The sequence below is a fragment of the Pelobates fuscus genome, chromosome 10 (assembly GCF_036172605.1).
Source record: "Pelobates fuscus isolate aPelFus1 chromosome 10, aPelFus1.pri, whole genome shotgun sequence".
NCBI lineage: Eukaryota > Metazoa > Chordata > Amphibia > Anura > Pelobatidae > Pelobates > Pelobates fuscus.
This window is the reverse complement of record NC_086326.1, coordinates 105,255,515-105,273,035: the sequence shown is the minus strand read 5'-3', so window position 1 is coordinate 105,273,035 and position 17,521 is coordinate 105,255,515. Positions and strand designations below refer to the sequence as shown.

Sequence of the window (17,521 nt, the reverse complement as noted above, 5' to 3'; positions counted from 1 at the left end):
ATGTGTGCAGTTTTATTCTCTGTGGGCTTACTGCCACCTGAGGGTCCTTGCCCCCAAGCAATTCGTGCAGTTAGTGGAGGATGGTGAGACTCAGTTTACACTGAACAACTTTAAGAAAAACAGGGACACTGCATACTTCACAGCAGAGGACGCAAGCCCCAGCATATATATTAAAAAAAGATCACACGTATCTCAAACCATAGATGTAAATTATATATAAAATAAGAAAGTACCTAGCACAGCATTCGCTACAGTTTACAGTAAGTACATTTGAGCAACATGGGCACATTTGGTGCAGGAGATCATTGTATAGAGAAAAAATAGATTCAAAATTAAAAGGAATTCGGAGACAAGATGAAAAAAATAACGATTTTAGTCTCGTTCTGGGTATATTCTGTGTTAATGCTATTAAATATGTTTAGTGGAGTTCTAGTACTGCATATAGACTGCTGTAATTCCATTTTGTTCTTTAGGCATCCCTCAAGGGAGGGCAATAATCTGGGTAGTCAAGGTTATACTTAACGTGTTACCCAGTGATATGGAAAGTTAATTGCCTAATAAAAAAAATCCCTCATTGCCTTAAGACTCCAAGACTCTGTAACTCTTTGCCTAACGTTTCTGCACAGGTTGTTTTGTCTTTTGAGGTATATGTGGGATGTTTGAGCAGTTGCTTATGTTTGGATTCAACACTTGGAAAACCCTTGACACACACACACACACACACACGCCAGAACTACTATGTCATCCGTACTTACTGTCCAACTTCTTCAATGACAGGAGCCGGACACAGCAGATATGTATCCTGTATGTCCGTTGGCTTCTCAGCTGTAGAAGAAATATAATGACAGTCATTCTAGCAAAAACAGAATAAAAGCTTTGGGCACTCAAGCATACTCCAAACCAGACTTTTCTTGGAAAATAGAGTGGGCAACGTTTTGGCTCTGCTATTGAGCCCTTATCAAGCAGTGGTTTTATAAAGATATGGCTTGATAAAGTGTCTGTAGCAGAGCCAAACCGTTGCCTACTCTGTGTTCCTTTTTTCTGTTACTGAGTTAGTGGAAATGTATGGCGTTCCTGCCTGTGAGACACTATAGGGAAAAATCCACAAATTCTTCAGCGAGTGCAGTTCCTTAAGGCATACTGTAGGCACCAAAAAAAAATGTAACTTAATAAAGCGTTAGAGTAAACAGTATGCCCCTACAAACTCGCTGCTAAGTTCTCTGCCATTTAGGAGTAAAATCACAGTTTTTCTTATGCAGCCCTAGCCACACGTCCTCTAGCTGTGACTGGCACAGCTTTCATGGTAAGAAATGGTTTCAGATCTTACTTACTTTAGAAGTTTTTAGCTCCTGCTCTGTCAAATTTATTTTATTTACACATAGGAGGTTCCTGTAGGCTCTAGTAGGACATTAAAGTGACTCTATAGGCAATGTTTTAATTGCAGGTTTAAACAACAATAGTGGCTGTTATACGGACACTAGATCAACTGTATTCTAGTAAAATTCAACCAATTCAATATGCGCACTAGCCTCCCAATGCTCTCCCTCGTTGATGATCTCAGACAAAGAGGGGGATGCTGCAAGGTGGAAACCAGCTCTGCGAGGGAAATGAGAACAGTACACTATACATGTAAAACATGGCATTCCATTAATAAAGCAATTGTGAGTTCAATAAACACTGTCAGGTTAAGGGCTTACTTATCGTGATGCTGTCATTGACCTTAAAGCTGCAAAGTACTTGATCAATATTCCGGGCATGATAGAATCCGTTTCCTCTCACCACCACTTGAAATGACTCTGGAAACAGTAAATTAATGGTAAAATGTATTAAATCACCAGAATTTTCCTTAGATCGGCATGCATATAAAAAATACACACCCTACAGTGTAGGATTCGTGGTAAAGTGGACATTAAGCATTCTAATCACCATTTTAATCACACACTGATTAAAACACTAAAAAACACTTGTGTAACTTTATTCCACGTAATACTCCATCTTTATTAAAATTTATATTAAACATTTATAAAGTGACATCACAAGCCAGTTCAGCGCAAAATAGCCAGGAAATACACTGCAAAAGAGTAGAAGAAACAGAAATATTGTTTCATTTCTCCTGTTCTCCGTATGCTTTCTCTACTCTGTCTGTCCAATGCAAATGACCAGAGCGTATAACAATGATTAAGAGGGATCTAAGATGGAGAAGTCCAGATGCAGTATAAAAAGTGATGGATTGCTACATTTCATTTTTTTTCCCCACTATTCACAAAAGCACATTTATCCATGAAAATTAAACATCCTGGGAAATGACAGATCCCCTTTAAGGTATTATTGTTCCTTGTTGCCTTTTGTGATTGCCCCACTATAATAATGACAACAACCATTGCCTTCAAGGTATTCCCAAAATTTCAGCAAGGTGTTTTTCTAAAGACTTATCGTTTTGGCCAGAAGTAACAACCATGATGAAAGTTTTAATTTAAGCAAACCTGGCATGAGTGCATTAAATGGTCTACACACTATATGTTAACCCCTTAAGGACCAAACTTCTGGAATAAAAGGGAATCATGACGTGTCACACATGTCATGTGTCCTTAAGGGGTTAAATGTATAATAACGAGGAAAAACAAGAGCCACATGTTCTGTTTATAAAATATTAAAAGCAATCAGTACATATTTGAGAGTCACAGATCCCAGGTTCTATTCACTGAAAATATTAAAAGCAATCAATACATAATTGAGAGTCACAGATCCCAGGTTCTATTCACTGAAAATATTAAAAGCAATCAATACATATTTGAGAGTCACAGATCCCAGGTTCTATTCACTGGTTCCCTTCATATCATCCAGATGTGGCTGTGAAACCTGACATGATTCCGGAATGGTAGGAGGTAACGTATGGTCTATTTACAAACACCACATACTCCCAGCAGGAATTCTAATCTCACCACAACTTCCTCAAGCTCTCACAAAGACGCCGAGCTGGCAAAACAGTAAAATGGACCGTCAGCTCCAAGGAGAAAGAGCCAGAGCCTAAAGCAGGATATGGTCCATACCTTTCTCATGATGAAATGACCACAAAACATATGAAAATCACGCACTGGATTTGGGAAGAGGATTCGCAAAGTCCATGCTCCTTCTGTACATTGCATCTGGCACAGGTATATTAACCTATTGTTTTGGAATTAGAAAATAAAATCCCCAAACAAAAATATAGATTTTTAGAAATGTACTATTGAACTTCCAATGATTTTATGAAATGATACGTTTGTTAGTGGCCCCAGGAGCATTGGATGTTCCCCACAGATACTAGTTTCCTGTAACTGTTTTAATGCTGAATGATGCAACTGAGCAACATACAAAAACCACAGTAAAATTTTCCATTAATCCTACTAACAGGGCGGGAGAGAGAAAAAACAGCAGACTCCCCCCATATCTTTTAATATTCAGATACTCTGGACACTAATACAACTTTAATGCAATTAATATATTTTGGCCTGATTCATTTTTTTGCAAACTTTTCAGTTTCTTTCTCGTTCCGATTACATTCTATCATTCACTAAGTCCAGTATTTCATTAGTACAATTTACATATCTGCCATACAGTTTGTCATGGTGCCCACATTATCTGCATGCATATGCCTTGCCCACATGAGTCTTCACACAAATGGAGTGTTTATTTTGCTATGAACAATCTTGCAAAGCTCTTGCCCTAGAGCCCATGTGTGCCTAAAACAAGTGGCGCAAAATGTTGGCCTTAGCAATTCATCTTGGGTTCATAATGCAGCCCAAAATGACTCCCACATAACTAGAATTTTTATTTTATGTACCAATGTAGCAAAATTCACTGCATTTTTAAAAGGAATATATTTTGCAGATTTTAAGTATTATTAGAGACATAAGGCTGTGCTGTGTATAGATCAATGATGGCTGACAATGGCAACCTTGTCTCAAAGGCTGACAGAGTACCGCAGGGATGAAATGTACCTTACAAACATCAGAGGTGCCAAGATTAACCATTATTGGCATAGCCTGCCCTTACAAGCTATGACACCCAAAATCCATACTCAGGCATAAATGTTTTTTTCTAAAACTATGCAAACGCACAACATGGTAAGCATGTGCAACAAAGTGATTATTATGATTTGTGTTATGGAACTACTTATGGTCTACTGTCATTCTCACTGCTGACTGTCTGCTTAGCTGTCAATATACAGTAACTATAAATTAGATATAAGTGTAGAGCTGTTGTTACTCGTCTTGATTATCTGTTTTGAAGAAGCCACTTATATTATATAAATCTTGCTCTGTCTAAGGATTAACCACACATACATGAAGGTCCAAGATAACAGACTGACAGCTGGTCCGTTTATATTAAATAAAATCCAGCAGCATTCAGCTCTTTACATCTCCAATTTGGCTAACCCACTTTAAGACATATTTTGGATCTCATGTCCCAACCCATTGGTCCTCCTGCTTTCACCCCATCACCAAAAAGCTAATCTGATTTCTCACAGTGACTGCATCCTTTTCTTCCTTGCTCACTGTCACATTAACCCTTGTTGATTGTGACAAGACAGCAATGGGGTGGCTGGAAAAGGTCAGCTTTGGATTAAGTCTGGGCAGTGCTGTCACTGAGGGGGGTTGAGGTCTGAGGCTGACTTGATGCTTGGCTGTGCCGTAGGCAACTTTTTAATTAATTCATCACCAACACAACAGCAGGAAGCGGAGCTGCCTCTTCGCATCCCTACTTCCAAGGTGACCAGTCACATTCTAGGAAGAGACGTGTGATGGGAGCATTATGGCTGTCATGCTGCAAGAGAGAGTCTCAACACATGCTAGTGACGTTGTTCTGCCAGTGAAGCAGAAAGATGATGGGTGAAGCACATTTCAGATGATCATTCTGCAGTGCCCTAACCCATATTAACCCTTTCACTGTCCACATAGCGCCGTTTACGTCTATTACCCATTTAGGTGCTAAAGGTTAGAGCCGCTGCTTTGGCTGTTTGTGATATCACTAACTAACCTTACCTGCAAGTTAATATATCACTTCAGAAAGAGATTTGCATATGGATCTGAATTTAAGAAGTTTCCAATGGGACTTGCAATTACTTTAGCATGAATTAGGTTTAACAAGCAGACATATTTTCAGCAGCACTTTACAGCTACACAAAGAGAATACATAACAACAAGTAACTGACAGTCAAACATAGTCTTAACAGATACAAAAGGTAAAGAAAATCATGTTAGATTATTTGTATTGTTACGCTTACTGTGAACAGAATATTATTTAGTTCTAGACCATCCACTGTGCTGCAGGATAGTATGTGTGGATAATAGATTGATAGTTTATTGGAAATTCTTTGCACATGGTAGACTTCTCAAGGTCCAACGTGTGACATGCAGGTGATACACCGCAGTAATTTTTGTGATTGCATCAAATTGTAGGTTGTTTATCACGTAGTCTCGCCACAAATTATTTGGCACCTAACTATATGCTTACAGGGAGACTTCTACTTCAAACAAAACTCAGTGTAATGCACAACGCATTAAAGTTTAAAACAAAACAAGCTGGTTGCTGGTCCTTTTGGATCAAAATCCAGTTTTAGAACAGTCATCTAGTATTATAGAAATGCGGAATGAAGTCTGAAACATTATGCCTGTATGTTCTCATTGGTATGTTTAATTGGGAATACATGATTTTTCTGAATATGTACGACCAAGTTGGACTTCCTAAGTGTTTTATCATGTTTGGTCTTACAACTTTTTTGACTGGCATTCACACACACACTTGCATTCAGCAAATATCTGCATATGAAACAACATGGGAAATGCCTGATGATCTATTTTCCACCCCTAAAGCCTTCATTGCCTACAAATCTATACGGTTTATTGATAAGGGCAGGATTTTCTTTGGGCCAGAGTGACACTCTTTTACATTTGTCACAATTGCAGGTAGGACTTTAGAAGGCCAATCAAATAATCTCCATAATCAAATAAACAGCAATTTTTACTAGAGTGGGAATGCATGGGTTGCAAAAATATTGTACTTAGGTTTGCCAGATTTAAAATTTAAGGGGCAAAACAAAACCTTGAGTGAAGGTCAGTATGTATTATTTTATTTTTATTTTCACTTTTCATCAGAAAAAAAAATGAGGGATCCAACCAAATAGTTTCATTTATAAAAGCATTTGGCTAATGAATCCCTAGACTTCACTTTCTACACGCATTCCCCTAGTCTACCTGATACATGCATCCATAACCTGTACATGGGTCCCTACTCTCTACCTTGTACATACATGCCACCACTATACCTTATATACTCACTAAGTGAAGACATGGACTGGGCCGGGCGGGGCAGAAATCTGGATAGGAGAGGAGTCAGGGACATGCATAGGAAGAGGCAGATATATAATACATTTTGGTATGTCTAAGAGATTGTTGCTAGATTGTGTTTTGGTTTTTTTAATTCTCTTTTGTGTGACAAATATGCATTTCTATCAGGGTTATTTACTAAAGAGACATTTTAAAGTAAATTTTAGACTAGCTAAACTAGAAGCATTGGATTGTTTTGCCAATTCAACTATATTGGCCTTAAATTTGAAATACACATTGAATTCACTGTGAAGTTCTGACAATTCTCACATTTTTGTAAATAATCCTGTATATGTTTTCAGTTACTTTTACAAGTCACTTCCTGACATACATTCATGAATAATCCTGATAGTTATTTTCAAATTAGTGCTTCTTATTTGCAGGTTAACTGTCCTGAGTGCAGTGTGCATTCACACATATAGTAATTTTACCCCCATACAAATAGTATACTCTCTCTATCCATTGTTCATGCCTACAGCGATGCATCCTCAGTGTGTCCACAACACGTCTTTGAGGACGTTGATCAGCACCAACACCCAAATAATAGCCCATCTACCACTTTTTATTCTTTGGAATGGTTTCTGAACGGTAATAAATCAAGTAACAATGCTTTCAAACATATAGCTCGATTTAATATTTTTTGGATAAGCTTTCAAAAGATCACAATCTGCTAGAATATTTGCAGATAAATAATTTCAAAAGTTTTTCAAAAAGAGTGACCATTTGAAAAGTGTATCCAAAAATATTAAATCAAGGTCACAAAACCCTAATAAAACCACTGCGGTCCTGCCACATAGAATCATTTCCTTACAATGAAAGAATGCCCATCTATGCAGGGTAAATAAAATGTTTTCCTTGAAATATAACCTCCACATCAGGTATAAAATATCTCATACTCATACTTGAAGCAGAGCTTTACCAACATACAAAGCAGTCGCATCTACCCGGAACTCCGTGTATACAGACAGTTTTAAGTCCTATTTCACGAATCTTAGCCAGGCTCAGGGCCGGCGCGTCCATAAGGCGGCACAGGCGGCCGCCTTAGGGCGCACCGGCTCTGGGGGCGCAAAATTCCAGTGACCGGCAGGAGGGAAGTGCTCCCTCCTGCCTGGTCACCTCCTGGATCCCCGGAGCTGCTGGGAGGCGTGCGGCTGAAGTTGATTAGGAGGCGGCGAGGGAGCTCTCTGATCTCTCTGACCGGCTCCCTTGCGCGCCTTTTGCTGATGCCGCTGGAGCCGGAATATGACGTCATATTCCGGCTCCCGCGGCATCAGAAAACAGCCTGCGAGGGAGCCGGTCAGAGAGATCAGAGAGCTCCCTCGCCGCCTCCTAATCAACTTCAGCCGCACGCCTCCCAGCAGCCTCACTGGACCACCAATGAGAGACCCACACCAGCACTCCAGGTAGGGAGGCTGGGTGGGACATTTAAATGTAATTTATTATTAATTACTTTATTAATTACTGTGTGTGTGCATGTGAGTGTGAGTGTCTGTCAGTGTGTGTGTGTGTAAGTGTGTCTATGAGTTTGTGTGTGAGTGTGTATGTCAGTGTGTATGTGTGTGAGTGAGTGTGTGTGTGTCTGTCAGTGTGTCTATGAGCTTGTGTGTGAGTGAGTGTGTCTGTCGGTGTGTGTGAGTGTGTATGTCAGTGTGTATGTGTGTCTGTGAGTTTGTGTGTGTCTGTCAGTGTGTGTGTGTGAGTGAGTGTGTGTGTGTCTGTCAGTATGTGTGTCTGTCAGTGTGTGTGTAAGTGTGTCTATGAGTTTGTGTGTGAGTGAGTGTGTCTGTCGGTGTGTGTGAGTATGTCAGTGTGTGTGTGCGCATGTATGTGTGTCTGTCAGTGTGTGTGTGTTCGAGTATGTGTCTGTGAGTTTGTGTGTGAGTATGTATTTTTCTGTATGCCTGTCTGTCTGTATGTATGTATCTGTATGACGGTATGCCTTGGTATGTATGTATGTGTCCGTATGCCTGTATGTCTTGTACGTATGTTTCTGTATGTCTCTGTATGCATGTATGTAACTGGATGTATGTTTGTCTCTGAATGTCTGTATATATGTCTCTGTATGCATGTATGTAACTGTATGCCTTTATGTCTCTGTATGTACGTATGTGTGTGTCTGTGTGTCTCTGTATGCCTGTATGTCTTTGTATGCCTGTTTCTGTATTTATGTATGTGTCTGTATGATGGTATGCCTCTGTATGTATGTATGTGTCTGTATGACGGTATGCCTCTGTATGTATGTATGTGTCTGTATGCCTGTCTATATGAATGTGTCTGTATGACGTTATGTCTCTGTATGCATGCATGTATCTGTATGTGTGTATGTCTTTGTATGCCTGTATGTATGTATGTGTCTGCATGCCTGTATGTCTCTGTATGTATGTTTCTTTATGCCTGTATGTCTGTATGTATGTGCCTGAATGTCTTTGTATGTATGTTTCTGTATGCCTGTCTGTATGTATGTGTCTGTATGACGGTATGCCTCTGTATGCATGTATGTCTTTATATGCCTGCATGTCTCTGTATGCATGTATGTCTCTGCTTGTATGTCTCTGACTGTATGTGCCTGTATGTCTCTGTATGATTATTGCTGTCTTTGTATGACAGTGTACCTGTATGACTTTGACCGTGTGACTGAAAAATGATGCCTGTGGCTTGGGAGGAAAGACACACAGGTGAAGATGCATTTTTTTTTTTTAATGAGGGTTGGGGGCGCCAAAATGCATCTTCGCCTGTGTAACTAAAAATCCTAGCACCGGCTAAAAATCACCGGTGTAACTAAAAATCCTGGCCAGGCTGACAAGGTTTGTACTCACCCTGCTCTTTAAGGCTCTTGTGGGAGCTGGAGTTGGGACATCGTTGCTACCCATAGTGGCTGGTCTGTGTTGCGGCCTAGTAACTGGCGCGAGGCATGTGACACTGCCTCTGGGTGGGGGTTATCAAAGTCCACCACAGCAATAATCCTTACCTGGCTTTATTCTCCTGGGCTCCGGTGGTCGGGCACAGACACAACCAATTCCTGGAACTCTTCTTACCTGAGATGGCGGTTGCCTGCTTTGCGACGGCCGATCACAATGATCTGCAACAATCTTGTAACGATCTGTTAGCTCAATTTGACCAGTTCTGTGATAAGTTCTGGCTGCGACTAAAGGGGAACCTGGAAATCGATACCAGGAGAGATGGCGATTGGATAATAGCGGCTGACACATGGCAAAGCAGTATCAAGCTGAGGCTTCTGCACAGCCCACACTCTGAGCTATTAGATCGAGCCTTAAAGGGACACTATAGTCACCAGAACAACTACAGCTTATTGAATTTGTTCTGGTGTGTAGAATCATTACCTTCAGGATTTTTGCTGTACACACTGTCTTTTCAGAGGAAATGCAGTGTTTACATTACAGCCTAGTGATGCCTCAGCTAGTCACTTCTTAGATGGCTGCTAGAGATCCTTCCTGGGTCATGGCTGCCTAAAATGCATCCAAACATTCAGTATCTCCTCCCTCTGCATGCAGACACTGAACCTTCGTCATAGAGATTCATTGAATTAATTCATCTCTACGAGGAGATGCTGATTGGCCAGGGCTGTGTTTGAATCATGCTGGCTCTGCCCCTGATCTGCCTCTTTGTCAGTCTTAGCCAATCCTATGGGGAAGCACTTTGACTGGATCAGGCTACCACTTCTGATGATGTCAGCAGACTGCTTTTTTTTTTTTTTTAGGCAAACAGCATGCGGATCTACAGCTTCTGGCTTGAATACAGTAAGATGTCGCTATATTTATGGAGGCATGAGGGGCCCAGGGGGGCTAGATGGTGGTTTTAACACTATAGGGTCAGGAATACATGTTTGTGTTCCTGACCCTATAGTGATCCTTTAAGGGTTGGTATAGGGTAATGGACTGCTTCTGGGATTGCATTCCCCAAAATGTTCTTGTACTGGGCCGGTTTGATTAGCTAGTGGCTGAATTTTGCCACAATTTGATGTTCGACAAGTGCATGTGCCTTACAGTTTCAAATTTAGCTTTAGTTTACTCTAGTCATGTATGCCTACACTGGGCCACTATAACTGGGATTATCCGCCTTTTGTTGAGTGGCCAACATAACCAATCAGTATTTAGATACTGTGAATCCACACATTCATTAATCTTGCATACTTTTTTTCTATTGTTTTCATTTAGTAGTGTACTTAAGCAACTGTCTACTCGACTTAATTATAAAAAAAGATGTTTACCTCGACCAGCTAGGTCTTTACCGCCTGTTAAATGTACCCTCTCTGCTGGTTTTATATATCATAAGTCATTTGCAACCATCTCTATAAAAAACCTGATTGACAAAAATAAATAAAAATATCTCACACTCTACTTTGTTCCTCTTTTTGAGAATATCAGAATGTTTGAGAATGATCTAATCACAATTCCCCCCGCAATAAAACCATAATCTGTGTTGCATGTAAGAAAGAGGAACCTTTGGTCACATATTTTCAACTCCATCCCAGTTAGTGCAATTACAGCATTTACTGGGGTGAGGTGTGCAGCTGAGGTAAGAATTAAACACACTAACTGCAGTAATTCTGGGTAATGACATAATTTTCCCATGATGCTCCAAGCATGCATCTTAAAGTGACTCTCACCTCAAACTTACCTTTCTCTTATTGTTTCCTTTTCTCTTCTTCTTTCAGAATCTGTTCTTCTTTTATTAATTTCTGATCCATTTATTTTGTAAAACATAAGACAAAGTAGGGGCTACTTATGTCTTATGTATTATTTTTCTATGCATGACAATCTTGATAAAGGATGGAACAACTTAAGGCAACAAGTTCTGCTATCTTGACAAGGGAAGTATAGTTTGCCTTATGCCTTAAGCTCCACCCTTTGTCAAGATTGTCAAGAGTAGGAACAATAAATAATAAAAAAAGTAGTCCTTACTTTGTCATATGTTTTAAAAATAAATAGGTCAGAAATGAATAAAAGAAGAACCGATTCTGAAAGAAGAAAATAAAAGGAAACAATAATAGCATTGCATTGGCAGATGATTTATGCTTAACAAAACTTTAGCTAGCTATTGGATTTACAGTTCCTCTTTGATTAATTAGTTTCTATACAAAAGTGCTATGGTTTTTGATTAAAAACACAACAGAGACTTCCTAGTATTAAAAGTCAGCCCCCTCTGCTGCTGCCGAGATGATAAGGAATTTTACTTCCTTAATATCTGTCTAAATTTTGGACCAAGTTGCCCCCTGTACTAATAGTTTATTAAGGCATTCCAGATTAGGCCCTGGGGAGTCAGCACAGCTAAACGTACAAAGGCACATGTATGAGTGTGGGGATGGTGCTAGTGATTGGCTGTATGTGTTTAGGGGAGTGGTTATGTGTTTGTAGTGGGGCAGGGATCATCTTACCTCAGTGCCTGTTTGGATTCTGGCCAGCAAACAACTTTTCTCCCACCCACCCTAATTTATGTTTTTTGTTTTGTCACAGCTAGCGGGGAGCGTGTCCTTGCCAACAGGTTTGGAGAGCAGATGGAATGTCAGGAGATTCTGTAAGGTAAACTTTCAAGTTACCGAATTGGACGTGCCCACCGAGCTAAAAGCCGGCTGGTGGTTAGAGCATTTAAGATGATGGGAATTTGGTTTGGACGAGGGGGGAGGCGAGACACCAGTGGGTAAAGTTTTTGGTGCATAGGCACCTGGTTAAGTTCGTTGGCAAGGACGGTTATTTAAGTTGAAAGCTGTAGGGCAGTAAGTGTTAATTTATATGTTAATTATGGTATGTATATATATTTATGTGTTTATTTATATTTGAATTAAAGGAATAATGTTCTGATGTGTCCTACAGTTGTAATTTTTTTTTTTTTTTTTTTTATTCTTTATTTTTCTTGTGCATTAGATTTTACAACAGAGATACCTGTAGCGTCACGACAGCGTTTACAGGCGTTTCATTGGCATACATAGTCATGGCATAACTTAACCGCACAATTTTTTGTTTTTAAGGATAGAAAAACACAGGCTATTAACACATCTAGGTTTATAGACATTCTGTGTGCTGGCTAGCTAAGCCTGTCTATTGAGGTGGGTCACAGTGCTTTATTCATACTACAAGCTATGATTCCAACCTGTACAGTAGCAATTAATAATAATAAAGCCATTTTAACTTTGCCTAACTGACTGAGAGTATGATCGCGATTGCTCGTAAGTATGGTATTAAACCGACGGCATATTGTCGTCAACTGAGCAAGTAATATATACACACATGGAATAACATGAAGTAACTGGAGATTAGGTCTACAATTTAGTTATGAACTAGCTACGCTTAATGCAAGATTCTCACACGTTAAGTATTAGCATAAGTATTCGCTAGTTTCTAGAATATTAACCAGCTTATTTAACCGATTAACTGACAGTGAGTGCCATTCAGTGGTATACTATATTAGTGTGTGCCAAAGGTTATAGGCTGGATTTTGCGAAAGGAGACAAACGAGCGCACAGATTATGGGTTAATGTCGCTTGTCAAAGGGTTACCTCCTGTCTTGTTATTGGTGGGAATGATGAGCAAAAGTATATACAAACATGATATAAACAAAGCTTAAATGCGCTCTATATATGTTTTGTGGTAGGAAAAACCTCAGTTCTCTGTAGGTAAGAAAGAGGGAGTCCGCAGGAACTTGGAACTGGTGGTAAGATTGCAAGGTTTACAGAAACCACTGGGTCTGGTGGTATAACGTCAGCTAGCATTCTCCCAAGTCTCAGCATATTACGGCAGCTTTACAGTTCAGCATGGATTAGGTATGGGCGTTGTGTCCTTGTATGCTATGCTTGGGGCTGTTTGGATAGTCCAAGTAAGCTTATTCAGCCGATGCCCCTGCGTGAGGCCGGTGCCATCAGGTGTGCCGGTGTTGCTGCTGGGTACTGATCCCGTGCGCCCCAGGAGTGTGGGTCGTGAGACTGGTCAGTGTCACAGCAAGCTTTGTGAGTGTCGTGAGGGTTTCCTCTGTGCTGGTATAGAGTTGTTTGTGCCGTTGGACGGGTGCATCGGCGGGCTCTACTCTGAGGCTTGGGGTCGTGAGCGCTGCTGTCTGAGGGCCCCGGTGCCGTTTCCCGCCGTGTTAAGCTTCAATGTTTCTTCCGTCCGAAGGCTGCTCATGAGTTACAAGGTGGGTTCCCCTGTAGATGGCGCCGGGTAGCTGGGCTACAGTTGTAAGTTTTAATAAATGCTGTGGCCTGTTTCATCCAATATGCATTGTCTGTCGTTATTGGTGGGATAAGTGGGTAGTCTCTTTCTTTTAGTCGCACCACATTCCCCGCTACGTACATACATGAAAACATGTTTACATTTGCAGGGGCTAAACAGCGAGCAGGTTTCCCGCAGGCATTGCTTCTTTCATCCAATCCAATGCTTCTCAGAAGCATAGGTGACAACAATCATGTGTGGCGAACATCGTGATTCTCCTATGAAATGCTCTCATTGAGACGCATTCAGAGGCGGTGAGGTGTGAGAATCAAGCCTGACTCAGTTCTCACAACAACAGTGCCTCTAGTTGCTGTCAGCAGTATGTTTGGCCCTGCAATGAACTTCAATAGAGACACGAAGAGCTAAAATTACAGATAATTACATGTTGTTCAAACACAGCTCAAGAAACAAATGGCAACTTGAAATGTCTGCTTGCTAATGTGATAATGTGTAGGAATATGGGGGAAATTGAGATATTGGCATATAAGGAGCAGTATGCCATAATTTGGATTACTGAGACGTGGGGGAATATGGGGGAGCTTGAGATATTGGCATACAAGGAGCAGTATGCCATAATTTGGAGACTTGGGGGAATTAAACACTTGATTGGGCTATTAATTTAAATGAATATACATTATCTAGAAGGGATATAAAAACTAGAAAAGGGACAGGTTATGTCTTAATATTAAACCTGCTTGGAACCCATGTGTTAAAGAAATTGTATGTGAGGATACTGGTGAGGATTTGGAAGCCTTATGTGTAGAAATATGCACAGGAGGAAACAGGGGATATCCATTAAGAGCACGAATATGCTACAAGCCCAAAAACATTCTTCTATCTTAAATTACTAAGGCTTCACAACTGGTTTATTTGTTTAATTATCCAAACATTGATTGGGCCAGAGGGATTAGTAGTACAGTTAAAGGAAACAGATGTTTGAATCTGATAAATTATAATTTTTATGGGCTGTACAAAAACACTTAAAGGATCACTATAGTGTCAGGAAAACAAATCGGTTTTCCTGACACTATAGTACCCTGAGGGTGCCCCCACCATTAGGGTTCCCCTCCCGTGGTGCTGAAGGGGTTAAAACCTGTTCAGTTACTCAGCTTCTTCCACCGCCGGGCTCCCTTACCTCTCCTCCCCCGCCGACATCAGCTCCCCCGTCTGACATCCACGGAGCAGAATGCGCATGCACGGCAGTGCCGCGGGCGCATTCAAAGTGTCCATAGGAAAGCATTGAAAAATGCTTTCCTATGGATGGTCTGCGTGATGGAGGCATAATATGCCTCCAGCGTCGCAAATGCGCCTCTAGTGGCTGTCCGGAAGACAGCCACTAGAGGCTGGCTTAACCCCAAATGTAAATATAGCAGTTTTAGAGAAACTGCTATGTTTACAGCAGGCAGGGTTAACCCTAGAGGGACCTGGCACCCAGACCACTTCATTGAGCTGAAGTGGTCTGGGTGACTATAGTGTCCCTTTAATTGTAAAAATTCAACGTGGTAATGGCATCTTTACAACTAATTGACTGCCAGGAAATATTCACTGTCAAAAGCACAGAGGATAAATGGAATGTCTTTAAACAAATTCTACAAAAATACATACCATTGGGAAACAAATATGCAAGACACAAATTAAAACCAATGTGGCTTAGTACAAGGGTCTGTGAAATGATAAAACATAACAAACCAAGGCTTGCAAAAACAGTGATTAGATGGGCTAAATCTCATGGCGAAAGAGAGCAAAATCAACCCCCAAAAGTTTTTTGTAAGTATGTTAATGCCAAAAAGGTTAACAGTAAAAGTGTAGGTCCATTCGAAAGTGATATGGGTAAGTTAATCAAGGAGGGTCGGGACAAGGCAGAAATTCTAAACAATTGCTTTTCTTCAGTATATAGGGAAGATGAATCTATGGATGTAGATTTGCAAATCCCTGTTACAAAAGCTTTATAGAAAACAGGCGATTGGCTAACACAGGATTAAGTGCTTCAGAAATTAAAGTTAATGTAAACAAAGACCCAGGGTCAATGGGTTCAAAAGCTCAACCCGAAAACTACAGATCCTTTGAGCTTACCATCTGTGGTTGTGAAGTTATTTATAATACATAAGACAGTTCCATACTAAAGGTTACTAGTAAAACCGAATTCAGTTAATTTAGCCAAAAATTGTACTCTTCGATAGAACACTCACTTAACGATAGAGTGAAGAGAGTAGTTTAATGGAAAATGTCCAAATTGGACAAAAGTGTCAAGTGAAGTGATTATCCAGGGTCCACTTCCCCGAAATCCATTTATAAATGATCTTGAAGTGGACACTGAAAGTCATTTGTCAGTGTTTGCAGATGACACAAAACTAGGCAAGAAAATACAGTCATAAACATGATATAACTTCTCTACAGAGGGATTTGGATAAACAGGATTTGAGCAGGCAAGTGCAGATGACATTTTATACAGATAAACGTAAAGTCATTCATTTTGGAATAAGAATTCCAAAAGCCACTTATATATTAAATGGGGTCATGTTAGGGATAACAATAAATGAAAAGGACTTAGGAACAATTATAGATCACAAACTAGGCAACAGTATGCAATGCCAGTCTGCCATTGAAAAAAATTAGTAAGTTGCTTACGTGCATAAAAAGGGGTTTTGATTCATGTGATCCAAATATAATTTTGCCTTTTTTTTTTTTTTTTAACAAATCAGTGGTAGCATCTTGAATCTGTGGTGCAATTTTGGGCACCAGTTGTAAAGGATATTGCACAACTAGAAAAAGTGCAGATAAGGCGAACTATAAAACTAGTAAGGGGAATGGAAAACACTAGTTATGAGAAAAGCCTAGAAAAACTGGAATTGCTTCCTTTATAAAAAAAAAGGCACTTCCTAAGATAGCACTATTCAAATATATACAAGGTCTGTACAAACCTCGATGTGCTGACCGGTTCACTAGCAGGAATACACAACAGACAAGAGGTCACCCATTGAGACTGGAAGACGGGTGTTTTCACTTACAGCAGAGGAAAGGGTTCTGCAGTAAGAACAATACAGATGTGGAATTCTCTATCTAAAGAGGTTGTCTTATCAGATTATATCGATAAATTTAAAAAAGGCTTGGATGCTTTTTTACATGTGTGTAATCAGGTTGTTGATGCAAGAAGAAATCAGATTGCTATTATGGAGTTGGTAATGAGGTTTTCCCTTTTTGTGGTATAATTGGAGATGGCTACAATTGTGGTGGGGTGTGCCTTCTAAATAATGGGCTTCACGAAGCTTGAATGGACTTTAGTCGTTTTTCCACTTGGACAACAACAACAACAACTGAAAGAAACTGAATATTATAAAGTATAAAGCGGAGACATTTCCTCTCTAATTGACTGCATTTTTTATGACTTCTGCAACCCCTTTTTGGATACCAAAACATTACACTTCAAAGTGATGCTTTCAAAAACATACTTTCAAAAATAACTAAATCGTGCATACATTTCCTATACATTGCATGCGTGTATTCTGTTTTTTTTTACAGTATTCCTTTGCCACATGTTCACATGTAGGGCATTGCTGCACTGGCCATCAAGAGTTACTATTACTATGGTAACTATTTCCTCACCTCCTGCACACACACTGGAAGGTTCGGCAGCTAGGATCTCAATGCAGGATTTCTTCAGAATCTGAAAGAAGAAGACTTTCTCTGTTAGCACTGAGGAGAGACTTTGCCAGTCAAGTGACCACAGTCTTACCCACTACATAAAGTGCCAAAATGCTCCACACCGCTGTCTTGCTAGGCTAAGGAACTATTGCACATACATAAATGTATGGATCATTTCAGCTGGCTTACTATTGTGTGCAGTTTTAATGTGCCTCAGAGTTTCTTGAGAATACCAGTGTTCATTTATGTGTAGAATGTTCCTGCGTGTGTGGATGTTGGTGTTCTTAT

The 17,521-nt window shown here is 40.1% G+C and overlaps 1 protein-coding gene across 2 annotated transcripts in view; it reads right to left on the bottom strand.

Annotated features, from left to right (window-relative positions):
- Positions 1–17,521, bottom strand: part of ANTXRL (ANTXR like) — an 83,631-nt gene that overhangs the window by 30,830 nt on the left and 35,280 nt on the right. For both annotated transcript variants that reach the window (XR_010085675.1, XM_063434779.1), the window contains exons 9-11: positions 17,195–17,255; positions 1,698–1,796; positions 756–825 (exon numbers count right to left, since the gene is read on the bottom strand). Coding sequence is in view for 1 of the 2 variants with exons in the window: in XM_063434779.1 (XP_063290849.1) it covers positions 756–825; positions 1,698–1,796; positions 17,195–17,255 (230 nt within the window). In the remaining variant the exon portion in view is untranslated. The remainder of the gene's footprint in view (positions 1–755; positions 826–1,697; positions 1,797–17,194; positions 17,256–17,521) is intronic.